Genomic DNA, 12,763 nt, shown 5'->3' with positions numbered 1-12,763 from the left:
ACATTCCCTTTAGTGCAGCTCCATCTAGGGGATGCATAACGTAACTTCAGCCTCTACTGTAATGTCTATTTTATGCGCCTTATAATGCAGTGCGCCTTGTGTATGAAAAAAGTTTTAAAATAGGCCATTCATTGAAGGTGTGCCTTATAATCCAGTGCGCCTTATAGTGCAGAAAATACGGTATTTCCAGTTTTGGCCGATGTCCAATGTTTTGGTAGATTAGTGATTGGTGGATACATGAAAAACTGATCTGATTCACTGCAGCAAAAGACTAAAAATCAGCCACTGCCCCCCTTTGTTTTGCTGTTAGAGGGTTACCTGATAGAGCCGCCCACCACTGTTGCCAACTTTGACTTTTCAGACAAAAAAATCGGTACCGTCAAAAATCTGAATCAGATTTTTTTTTTTAATTTGTGATCGGCCGGAAAACTGCAATTGAGTCACTCCGACATAAAACAAATTTTCCATGAATATCAAGCTAAATCTTGCTTCAAAGTTAACCAATAATAGATTTCAGGTGTTGCAGTACATAAGTGGTCTTGGTGTGAATGTGGTTCATATATTTTGTGTGTAAAACTCAAGTCTTTAAAGGTTAAGGAAGATACACCATGACTAAGAGCCCAGAAATAAAAGGTTTATCTCTAAAGTCTAGGAATAACCAGGTTTTCCCAACATTCTCCCATGTTTGGGTCAGTTAAATCCATCCTAAGGAGATTCCTGCTTATTGACAGGCTTCGGTACACTTGTGTTCAATGTCGAGGTTTTCACTAGTTATACATTTAATACCCACCAGGTCAAGCCATACAAATCAAAATGTAGATCTCAGTAAATTAGAACATAGCAACCTTTAAGTATTTACATTTTTCATTAAACCCTTATCTGTATGAAATGAATTTGTTCTGATGTAATACTCTAATCTTTGAAGGAATCAAATGTTTTCTAATTAAGTGGAAGATCACAGAAATAAAGCTTTGAAAAGATCAGTTTGTATTTGATCTGTCAGTTGTTGCTGAAATAAATTAACTTTTCAAATCTCATTGCTGTGGAAGTCTGTTTCCGTTCTTTTTGTTCCAAGTATCAAATATAGATAAAAGCACCTTATGACCACTGTACAGTGGAGAACCTGTGGTACTGTGTGCTTGTTAAATTGCACCAATCAAATTTTTTTTCTTTCTCTGTAACAAATCAGGAGTAAAACACCAGATAAAAGGTGAGTTAAAGTAGAAGAAAAGAAACATTGAATGTAGAGTTATTTTATTTCATAAGGAGGCATCTCAGATTATTTACAATATGGAGCTGGGAATGAGTATGAATCTGGTCTCTGAGGGTGATGCTCATGAAGAAAGCTGGATTTAAATGAAAACTGGTCTGTCACCAGGGTGAAGTTTTAAATCAGTTTAATGAAATTATGGATTTGAGAGACAAAAAGTGCATCTTTACTCTGGAACTCTGGCATAAAAGGAAGTGACACTTCATTTCAGATTTATGCCTCGGATTATTAAATATATTACTGAACGAATCACAAAGAGAAGGATGTAGGCCCAGATTATCGCCCAGTTGTGGAGATCTGCAGAATGATGCAGGTTTGACAGTCGGCGCTGAAAACACAGGGCGCAGAGACAGGAAGTGATGACATGAGATAATCGGGCTTTATTACTGGAGTCTCTGAAAGGTAAAATCATTCAAACGTCTGGTCTCTTTGATATTTAGCTCCATGCATCCATCTGCCGTTCCCTTTAGTCACTTAGTCCTCCTCTTCCTCAGTCCTCCAGCCCCAGTGTGTTCAGTTCTTCATCCAGCTCCTCCAGATCTTCTCCTGTGAACAGATTTTCATCCACGGGTATGTCCTCCTCTTCATCCTCCCCTCCTCCATCCTCCCCTCCTGAAAGCCCGTTTGCCTCGGCGCCGCCGCAGGCTGAGTTTAGTTGATCATCTGCAAGTAGAAGAAGAAGGTCAGACAAAAATCTAAACATGTCAATCTAAACAAAGGAAAACAGTCGAGAGTTGGATGGATTTAGGTCAAAGTGGACATCAGCTGGTTTATCCTCTTCCTCACCGTTGTCTCCTGTTGCCACCTCATTCCTGGAGCTGAATCGGTCTGTAGATGCTACTGTAATACCCGTATGGTCGACCTCTTGTGGAATGAAACGGGATAAGTCTATGTCCTGGACATCTGTAAGATCAGTCTGAAAGAAAGGAAGAAGGAAGTTCAGAGACTTTTCATATTATAGCAACACAATGGGATAAACATGTTTGTTTTATGTAGTCTATTTTTTACCGTAAGAGAAAAAAAAGCAGGCTGCAGGTTCTTTGAGTTAAGTTTTAAATCCAACAGAAAATAAAAAAACTAAAATTAACCTCATTTATGCACCACAGAATATCTTTAACCTTTGGCAGATTTTAATAAAACTCAAAAGTGCATCAAACTACATGCTGTTAATCTCCATTTGTAGTTTTGATTTAATTAATACAGAGGTAAATAAGTTGACTGATCCCATCTCTAGTTGAAAAAAAGAGGTAAAGGACGTTTGGTACTAATAAACTGTAGTATGGATAGTACTTTAATATAAATGACCCTTTCTTTAGATAAATGCAAACATGGCTACAGAAGCTACAGTCCAATATCAAGTATTACTCTGCCACCTGCTGACACAAATCAGTACTGCAGAATTAGATCATTTACCAAGCTTTCAGGTTTATAATCACATCTGAGTTTATTCTAATATTAACCATTTCCACGATATCTGCTTTTATGGTTTTAACTTAAATAGTTAACTGTTTCCATATTTACAAAATCATCAGTTCAAGATAAAACTGGAAAACAGATTTCAGATGAAGTTTTTATCTTTATTTTATTTTTATTTATAAATAAAAATATATTTTATTTTATTATATTATTTTATATTTTATTATATTATTATATTTTATTTATTTATTTTTATTTATAAATAGAAATAAAAACCAATACATAATCATTTTTATCCATTTACCTCTTCCTCATCCTCTTCCTTCGTTTCGTCGGCGTATTGAGTATCATCAGCTTCGTCGTCATCATCGTCAACCAGCTCCGGCCGGAATTCAAACACCTCTCGGCCGCTCACCTGGACAGACACCACTGGGTTTAAAGCTGCAGGTCACGGTAGAAACATAGTCCCTTCAGAAATAAACATTTACTCACAATGAGCGACTTGCCAGCCTTAAAGTCCGCCTTCTTCTTCTCCAGCTCCTCCCTGGCTTTATCCACCTGCAACCAAAAGCAGAGCCTGGACCAATCAGAGCCGGAGAGCAGCTAACTTCTATAGCAGTAAGCAGGAACAAAATCGACACTAATGGTGAAAAGAACTCCAACCTTCTCCTGCCTTTTCCTCTTCTTCCAGGCCAGGAAGGTCTCCAGTGTGATCCGAGTTACGTTTACACCCAGAGCGGCCCGCTACGGATGGAGACACACGTCAGAACAGAACCAGGGAATGACTGTCTATACAAGATACGGCCAAACGTTTGACTCAGAAAAAACTTTTAGCTAGAGATGTACCGATCCATGTACCGGCCGATACGGAAGTGATATAGAACAACAGCGCTGAATTGACTTGAAACTAGAGATGCACAATATGTCACAGAGGTCTCATTCTCGTGGCCCCCACCGTGATATGAAAGTATAATATTAGTGGGGCCCACAGGGTGAGCGGCCCTCTGAAGGAAGTGCCGCCCGCAGTTCCTCGTCATGGCTGACATTCGGTGCTAGGCTAAGCTACACTAACTTGTACCAGTTTCCCTTCCCTGCAGTCGCCATTGCAGTACTTTCTACCATTAACAAATGCCACGATCAAACGCAGAGAAAGGCGACAGTTACTGGGCTGCTCGTCATCCGCCGCGCTGTTGTGACAAGTTTAAGCGGTAATGACGTCACGCGTCGAGACGTTCTATAAAACGTAGAACAAGAGTGACGCCAAGTGGAATAAACTTAGAGTGCGTTCACACTGCAGCCTAAAGTGACCCAATTTCTTTTACGTAATGCGACCTGTATCTGATCTTTTCATGACAGTCTGAACAGCACAGGTCGGATTCTTTTCGAATGCGACCCATATCCGATACGTATCCGATTCAAATCGACCCAACGTCCAGGCCGCCTCCATCCGAACTGAACGTCACTGATATTCAACAAATTCTGCTTCCTGATACGCGCAAGTGGGAAGAAAAACAACTATGACGGACTATAATGAGGATTAAGTTGTTAATATGCTGCTCCGGTTGGACAACAACTTCAAATATGTAAGCTAAGCTCCACCGTTAGCCTCCATGTTTACTTCCGCAAACAATGAGCACTTCTTCTTTTTATGGCGGTTGTCAGAACACTGAGAACGCTGACGCTATTGCGCCCTCTACTGCGCATGCGGGACACTTTCAGGTCGTTTGCCCGTTCAGACTGCAGAACACATACAGGTCGCATATGTGTGGCTGTGTGAACGGCCCTGCGAAAAAAGTCCGATTTGACAAAAAATCGGAATTCAGGCTGCAGTGTGAACGCAACCTAAATTTTGTCACACCCTCATCATGTCTTTGTCTTAGCCAAAGCCTGCAGTTCATGTATTGGAGAAATAATTAAATGTTGATGACATATGAGGATATTTTTTAAATGTTTTTTTGTGGAATCCTTTATGCGGCTCAGCCTCATCCAGACTCCTCATCCAGCGGCCCCCGGGTAAATTGAGTTTGAGACCGCTGATATATCACAACGGTCAGTATCTCTCTGATAAACAAAACTGAGCAGACATGAACAACCAACATTTATTTTTTCCCGTTTCTGGTCGTGTTTGCCTCCCAGAAGTATTGAAACTGTAGTGAAATAACATAATATTGGTAAATAAAAGCAATATTAATATCAGATATTGATATTAGCCCAAATTTTCAAATCAGTGCATCCCTACATGCATTTCTTGTAAACACAGATGTAAATGTACTGAATTAACTCTGCACAAATAAATTCATCAACACCTTCAGAAACTTGGTCAAACATGTAAAAACAAGTTTCATTTGTTCAGTCAGAGCAAATGCGACTAGAACAGCCAATGTAAAATAAAGAATCTGAAACTGATAAAAACAGGTTGGCTAGCTTGTAGATGTAAAAATAAACAGCAACAAACCTTTCAAATGGTTCTGAAATAAACAATTAGGAATTCTCAATATAATGATAAAAATAAATCATGATGTCTCTGAGGATGACACATAGAATTAGATTGAATAGATCTGCCATTATGGGTCAGGCACATTGTCATTAATATCTGACCTAGAATTTTTCTCAATATTGTGACTGATACAGATTAATAACAGATGAGTGCATCTCTAGTTTTTGACCATCTTTGTTTACGAGCCATCTGTCTCACCTCACTCTCTATCAGCTCCTCCAATGAGATCTCCTCTTCTTTCTCCTCCTTCTTTTTGTCTTTCTTTAGTACAAAACCAGGTGGCAGGGCATGCCTGTACATACAGTTGTCGCCCCCTGCTGGACACACCCAGAACCAGCCGTACTTGTTATTTTCTATGGCTTCCAAGAAGTACTTACACACCTACAAAAAAGCAAACAAACAGGAGAAATGACGGCGTGTTTGGGGTCTGGTAGGTGAAGTGAGACTGATTCACCACTACTTTTGAATTCAGTTTGACAGAAAAAATAAAATAATAAAAATACACTTACTATTTGTGTTTTGGCTTTCTTCTTCTCTGCTTCTCCGTGTTTTTTGTTGACCACCTCCTCCAACTTCTTCTCATCCCAGTTCTCCATAGTGTCTGAATGAAACAGGAAGCAGAAAGTTAGATATGAAAGAAGTTCCCATTTCTAACTCAGGAAGCAGCTGTGAAGTTGTCTAGCTGAAAAGCACATCCACCAACCTTTTTCCAGGTCTTCGTCTCTTTCGTCCACATAGACGCTTCTCTTCTCACACTTCCTCTCCATGGACAAGTCATGGCTGAACTTACACTTGTCACCTTTAGTACATTGGCCCTGCTTAAAGAACGCACACAGCACTGACTTTGGATCGACACCTGAACACAATTCAAACAAGAAAACAGTTACTTGGGCAAACGATGACCAGTTTAGACCAGATTAAGGCCATAAAGGGAGTCGATCTGGCTGACTACGTGTTACCTTTACTGACTTTCTGGGCAGCAACTACAGGCTTGAACAGCTCATTGAGTTCGTCGAGCTCTTTCTTCTTGTCAGCCTTCTTACTGGTCTTATCTGCTTCTGCCTGGGCAATCTCAACACAGGAATAACGATACCATAAAGTTTGGATTAGATTAGCTAGCTTTAGCAGAGGCTTTGTCTAGACTTCAGGTAAAGTTCCTACAGAATGAACAACTGGATTATTAGAGAAACATGGATCATTTGAGGATTAAACAGATAAAGTGTAATGACCTGTCTGGCGCTCTGCTGTCCATATTTGACCTGTTGTGTGACATTCTTAATGTACTTCTGCTGCTTGGCACCTTTCTTGTTCTTCAAGCCAAAAGTCTTGTCCTGAAAAAGAAACAGTCCCATCATCAAGATCAAGAAAAAACACGCAAACTAAATCCTGATTAACGCTTTAGTAAAAATAAATAAATAAATATACATATATATATATATATGTTTATATATATAAAATATAAAAGTAGAGGATTATAGTCAAAGCCGTAACACTGTACTTGTGAAAGTAAATCTGTTGGGCTTCTTTCTGGCTCTCTGATAATTCTTATTGTTACACTGTGGGATGGGACAAACAAACAAAAAAAAACATCATTTTGCTTTTGTGTTTAAATTTATTTTCTAAATAAAGGACAACTGGAGGAAGGAAAGTAGTAATTACATGGTGACCGATAGGGAGGCTCCATAAAAAACTAATCACAGCTTTGGTTTCAGTGTAATAAAAACCTAGAGACAGCTGGTCGAAAGATTTTTCATTGAGTCATGAGTTTTTTGGTTTTAATTAAATTGCCACTCTGTTCAAAAACAGCTAACATAAAACAGTGAAGCGTTTCCAACCTCTGCTTTGCTTATTTATTAAACTTTGCTTAATAAATAAGTGAAGTTATTTATTGATTAAATAACTTCGCTTTAAATAAGTTACAGCAAAACAAGTTAGAGGAGGAACAACTCTATAAAACACAACCATGTTTAAAAAACACAACATCTGGTGATCCACAATGTTCAGTACTGAGAACCAAGTTTTTTTTAAATGACTGAAGTTGTTTTACCTAACAATGTTACAACCCATGATGATAGTAATGTAAATAGTTAAATTAGTTCAAAGTTAAATGAATGAATTAGTAAAAACAGAAGGAGTAGATGATTATTAGAAAAAATATACAAAAGTTAATAATGAATTAAGTTACAAAACTGAAAGTATGCAAAAAGATGTTTGGAGGTGTGACTACAGATCCTAAATTTTATTGGTAAACATGATATTTTTACCACTGTTGTGATAAGTGCCGATAAGTACTATTTAACAAAAAAATAAAAAATAAAAATAATAGAACAAGACAAAAACTGCTATTTATTATGTTTTATCACCTTTATATAACTGCGAGTCAGTAATTATAGATTCACAAACAATAAATGCTTTTAAAAAACACTAATTGTAATGTGTCTCTAAAATACACCGGTCACAGAAAGAATTGTGATTTGTATCACCAAACTGCACACAGTAACTATTTTCAAATGTATTGGTTTCATAAAACAAACAGTGGAGAAAATATCAACACCAACAACAAAGGGCTTTTAAACACCGTTAATTGGAACTTATGATACCAATAAAGCAAAATTCTTATAAGAAATGTATCACATTAAGTGATAATACAATAAATACATCTAAAGAAATTGCATAATTCTGTTTTGGGTGGAAAATATTGCACATATTTCACTATGTATGTAGACAAAAGAGACATTTGAAAACGAGGTGCTGCATGGCTTCTTTCTTAAATGTTAATATTTTGTATTTTACGGCGATACGCAGCCGTTTTATTTATTAGCTACTTAACAATACACATTGAGATTGATGGTTTTTAATGTTTTTGGAAAAGCAAACAGCAGGAATGATGTGCAAGATGCATTTTCTTTGTTTTCATATGTGTGTTTAGCAATGCAGGATGTGTTTGATGTGTCTTTTAACCTCATCTTGCTAAAGTCTCAGCATCAGAGAAACTCATCCATACGTTTATCGTTAGTCGCATTGGTTACTGCAATAGTGTCTTCACAAGTTGGCATAAGAAAAAATTATAATAATAATTACTCTGACAGCTGGAGTTGATCCAGAACGCTGCTGCTGGAGTTCTGACTAAAACCAGGAACATAAAGCACATCACACAGTTCTAAACTCCATCTAATGGTTCTCTGTAGCCCAGAGAATAGACTTTAAAATACTGATGTTAGTTTATAAATCACTGACAGTTTAGCGTCACAATACATTAAAGATCTGCTGTTGCATCAACGTTCCAGACCCCTCAGGTCTCCTGTTCTGGTTATGCTCTGCATCCCAGAACCAGACATGGAGAAGCAGCATTCAGCTTCCATGCACCACAAATCTGGAACAAACTTCCAGAAAACTGCAAAACAGCTGAGACATTGAGTGCCTTTAAATCAAGACTAAAACCCACCTGGTTAGAGTTGCTTTTGAAACATAATCATGAAACATTAATCAACAATCTGATGTGTAATGATGGCAAAATGTAATGTTTCAACTAGAGGTGTGCCAATCGATTGGTCATCGATCATAATCGGGCCGATTTTCGTGAAAAAGTGCATGATCGGTGATCGGCGATCATTGGCTCTTGTTGCCGATACCGATCATCTCATTTCCAGCCTGCCTGTGCAGCTGGTCTCCTCTTTCCTTCACTCTGCGCAAACGCGCAGCAACAAATCCTAAGCGATGTGGAACTATAACGCACTGAGTGAAAGGGGAAGTTTGCGTGTTGCGGCGGAAAATTGAAGCAGGTCAAAACGCATCAACACAACGAAGCTAATACGACATAAAAACAATGCTATACTTGACGGAGTTTGGCTACATCGAGGCTCACTGCAGTAAAAAAGACATACGGAGGATCAGATAGCAGGTAAAGCAGCGCACAGCTACAAACACTCACCGGATTAGCATGACGGTCAGAAAGCTAAACAAATAACCCGCAAAATTATTTAAGTCTTCGAGCTGCGATGTCAGACGCTGGTTCTGCTCTCCTGTTGAACCGCTGCTACGCTACAGGTAGTAATATCTGACAGACGGAGCTTCGCTTCTGCTCCACCTGGTAGTGACTCTCACACCGAACCTCTGCTTAAAGCTGCAGCATCTAACCTAAAAAATAAATTTTACATACATATTAAAACTTTCGCTGTCCTAACATGAGACAGATAATCTCTGAAAAAATAATCGATCTCCTCCCTGATCTGCATAATTACTCCGCTCAGTCAGAAACAGCCAATCAGAGCTAGCAGTAATCAGCTAGCCGCCATGCTATCAGGAAGTTTTCATTCAGTAACTCTGGATTGTTTATTGTAATGGATCCTGTTTTTGCCTTTGAATGTTAAGTTTTACACTTGATTTTTTTTGGCAATGTTGAGAGGTTTTATTTTGACTCTTTGTATTATTTAGCCTCTTCAGAGCCTTCATATGTTATCAGTCTGTTAAAGATAGTATCAATAGCAGTACAATTTGCACAATGCCTGTTTTGTTTAGTTTTCTTCTTGAAAAAAGTTATTAAAAACAAGTTTTTGTCTAAATTAAGGTGAATTCATGGTTCCTTTTTCCACATAATGTAACCGGTAGTGTTTATGATAAAAAAAAAAAAATAATTATGTGATCGGTATCTGTGATCGACCCTCATGGATGATCGGTATCGGGAGGAAAAAACCTGATCGGCACATCTCTAGTTTCAACTGTTGACTGTGTTCTACAACTGCACTATACAAATAAAATTTTATTTGAAATTTGACTCATATTTAAAAGCAGCAACATGTAAGGCTTTCTTTTGTTCTTCTAATCCCCTGGTCTAGATTCTCCATCAAATGAAATGAAATATTTAGGACCAAAAAAATCTATCTATTTGCTATTTTCTTATAAAGCACTGTCAGTCTCCAAGTTTCCTCAATACCTAATATCAACATACAGCAGGAAAAATGTGTATTTGATACACTGCAGATTTTTCCAAGTGGTAGTATTCAGCACTGTGCTTATACTAGGCTTGAAAATTAAAAGTTCATCAGCCTTAAGGTGTTCCTGAGTCATAATGGATGAATTATTGTTCATCACCCATTTAAAGACCTACATCTAAGATGAAAATAATCTTTACAGATAAAAAATTATCTATCCTGTCAGGTGGCTAATGGACGTAGAAAGACTTAAACAGATAAAATGCATTAATAGCCTAATATGTCAAGCGCTCTGCTCAACTTTAATTCTATTTTGGACATTTTTAGGAGACCATTTATACAAAACTCCCAGGTTGTCCTCTACTTTTATGTGTAAACACGTTGTAAAAAAAACAAAAAACAGAAAAACAAGACACAGACTATCAATACAATCAACAATATGTGAGCATTATCTTAAATATACTGCTAAATCTTCGCTGGACCAGTTTGGGCCCTTAAAGCAGCCACTTCAATACGAGCTTCGTGTATAAATGTGAATTATGACAGCATCTTATATTAACATTAACAGTCAGTCAACTTCTTTCTTGACTAAGAAAGAGACAGTAAAGCCAAATGAACATAGAATTGACTATGCAGAGCGAAATAACTTTAATACCAACTTATTATAGCTTCAGTTAGCCATCGAGCTAACAGCAAACACCGACATGCTAACTCGTGCCATATTTACCTCAATGATCTTTTCCTTTTTCTTCTCTTGAGTTTTTTTATTTCCCGTAGCCGGAGCGGGCTTCTTCGGTGGCATATTGGTTCAGGAAACGCTATTCTATGAACTCGTGTGGGTGTTTGAGTCGGGTATTTCGGTTGGAAATGCACATAAACCAGTTAATGCTAGCAACAGGAAAGCAACGGCGGCGCCTTCAAGGCCACATGTGAGTTGTTGCTGAGGGGTGACGTCATCACCCAGCCAGAGAGGCATGACGGGTAATGCAGTAAGCAGGAGTAAAAGAGGAAAATACCTATGTACATCAATTATAAATACAACTTTTCGCACAAACCTCCCAAATTTTGGGATAATTTTGTTTTATCCCAAAATGTACCTGACCTTTATATATACACAGACTCACAGCTTTAATTAAAGTGAGACTTCTTCTTTGGATACCAGCTTCATTCTCAATCTGCTGAGCCTAATGAGCCATTTAGAACTCAAGTGAATATATGTTCTAGAACAGGGGTGTCCAAAGTCGGTCCTCGAGGGCCGGCATCCTGCATGTTTTTGTTCTCTCCCTGGTTTAACACACCTCGATCAAATGACGGCTCGTTAGAAGGCCTAAGAAGAACATTGACGAGCTGAAAAGGTTGTTACTACAACCAGGGAGAGAACTAAAACATGCAGGATGCCGGCCCTCGAGGACCGACTTTGGACACCCCTGTTCTAGACAGTATTTAATGTCTCTGGAAACTGCGGCTTAGTGAAGCTCACAGACTTCAATGCAATTTTACCATTTGACCACTAGGGGTCAGTATCACAACATCTGTTTGGTGATTTTAAAAGGAAGCAATCAAGATGGATCAATTCAAATGGTGAAAATCAAGTAACCTAATTTCTTCTAACTCAGCCCGATACCGGAAAAAAATTGCATTTCTGCTGCAATAGATTTTATGTTCACCAATAATCCTCAGTTTTCCCTTAATTTAATTGTTTTTGCTTTGACTTAGTTGATTAATGCTTGATACGTCCAAATAAGGGAGAAAAATCTAGTCTTGAGTTGTCTGAGGCAGACTGCACAAACCACAGTTAAATGGATATTCAGAAGATTACCAAAAAAATTATTCTGTTACTGTTATATGTGATCACTCCAATAGCTTAGAATATCATTAAAAACTAATTGTCAGGATTTTAATTCAAAATGGGAAACTCATATATTAGATAAATCCATTACACACATTGTGACGTATTTCAAGTCTTTATTTCTGTTAATGCTGTTGATGGTGGCTTATAGCAGACCCAAAATAAATTTCTTAGAAAATTAGAATATATCATACAACCAATAAAAGTACACATATGCTGTAGTAGAGTACATGCATTCAGTACGTTCTCAGGGCTCTTTTAGAATGAATGACCAATTATTACTGACTGGAAATATTCCACTGGATTTAAAGCAACTTGGGTTCTATTCTCCACCATTCCTCCAGACTCTGGGACCCTGCCCTAGTAAAAAAAAAAGTATACTTTAGTATATTAAATTTTAACATACTTCGATTAATGTACTTAAACTGTGCTATTTTGGAAGAACTTTTCTTGTGCTTAGTATATTTTAATAGTATTTAAATAGTATTAAATTACAATTTTTAGTTTACTTGGTATACTTCAACGTACTTTTTTGGAACAACTTCAAGTAGTACGTAGTATACTTTAAGTATACTTTTTTATGTAGTATTCAAGAGCTTGATTAGTATATCTTGAGTGTACTAATTCTGTCATAGAATTATATTAAAATATATTTTTAATATACTTTTAATATATTTTAAATATACTACTAATATATTAGTAATGTATTTAAATTACACTTATTTTTTTATTTATTGCTATTGCTAATAAAGAATTAAAATAAAAGAACATTTTAAGGTGAACATCTCATTTCTATTTTT

The 12,763-nt window shown here is 37.4% G+C and overlaps 1 protein-coding gene across 2 annotated transcripts; it reads right to left on the bottom strand.

Annotated features, from left to right (window-relative positions):
• Positions 1-1,237: 1,237 nt before the first annotated feature.
• On the bottom strand, positions 1,238-11,071 carry zc3h15 (zinc finger CCCH-type containing 15). 2 transcript variants are annotated; one of them, XM_014973428.2, is made up of 11 exons: positions 10,842-11,071; positions 6,413-6,514; positions 6,143-6,254; positions 5,887-6,039; positions 5,693-5,784; positions 5,382-5,564; positions 3,350-3,430; positions 3,179-3,244; positions 2,991-3,101; positions 2,057-2,186; positions 1,238-1,933 (listed from the first exon to the last, which is right to left on the bottom strand). In XM_014973428.2, exons 1-11 carry the CDS (start codon positions 10,914-10,916, stop codon positions 1,761-1,763), a joined length of 1,278 nt encoding a protein of 425 aa, XP_014828914.2. In that variant the 5' UTR covers positions 10,917-11,071; the 3' UTR covers positions 1,238-1,760. The 2 variants fall into 2 exon arrangements, with proteins under 2 accessions (XP_014828914.2, XP_014828915.2); XM_014973429.2 differs by having other exon boundaries at positions 6,143-6,245.
• Positions 11,072-12,763: the final 1,692 nt, after the last annotated feature.

Source organism: Poecilia mexicana, unplaced genomic scaffold (genome assembly GCF_051168715.1).
Source record: "Poecilia mexicana isolate PSO_F unplaced genomic scaffold, ASM5116871v1 scaffold_20, whole genome shotgun sequence".
NCBI classification, from domain to species: Eukaryota; Metazoa; Chordata; class Actinopteri; order Cyprinodontiformes; family Poeciliidae; genus Poecilia; species Poecilia mexicana.
This window is presented reverse-complemented; position numbering and strand designations above follow the sequence as displayed.

Bases quoted from the DNA above. Each gene is read 5' to 3' on its own strand.
- zc3h15 (XM_014973428.2), bottom strand. From the start codon at position 10,916: ATGCCACCGAAGAAGCCCGCTCCGGCTACGGGAAATAAAAAAACTCAA. The intron at 3,102-3,178 runs GTGAGTAAATGT...GTGTCTGTCCAG, and splicing joins AGGCTGGCAAGTCGCTCATT to GTGAGCGGCCGAGAGGTGTT. The intron at 1,934-2,056 runs GTGAGGAAGAGG...TTCTACTTGCAG, and splicing joins GGTGGCAACAGGAGACAACG to ATGATCAACTAAACTCAGCC.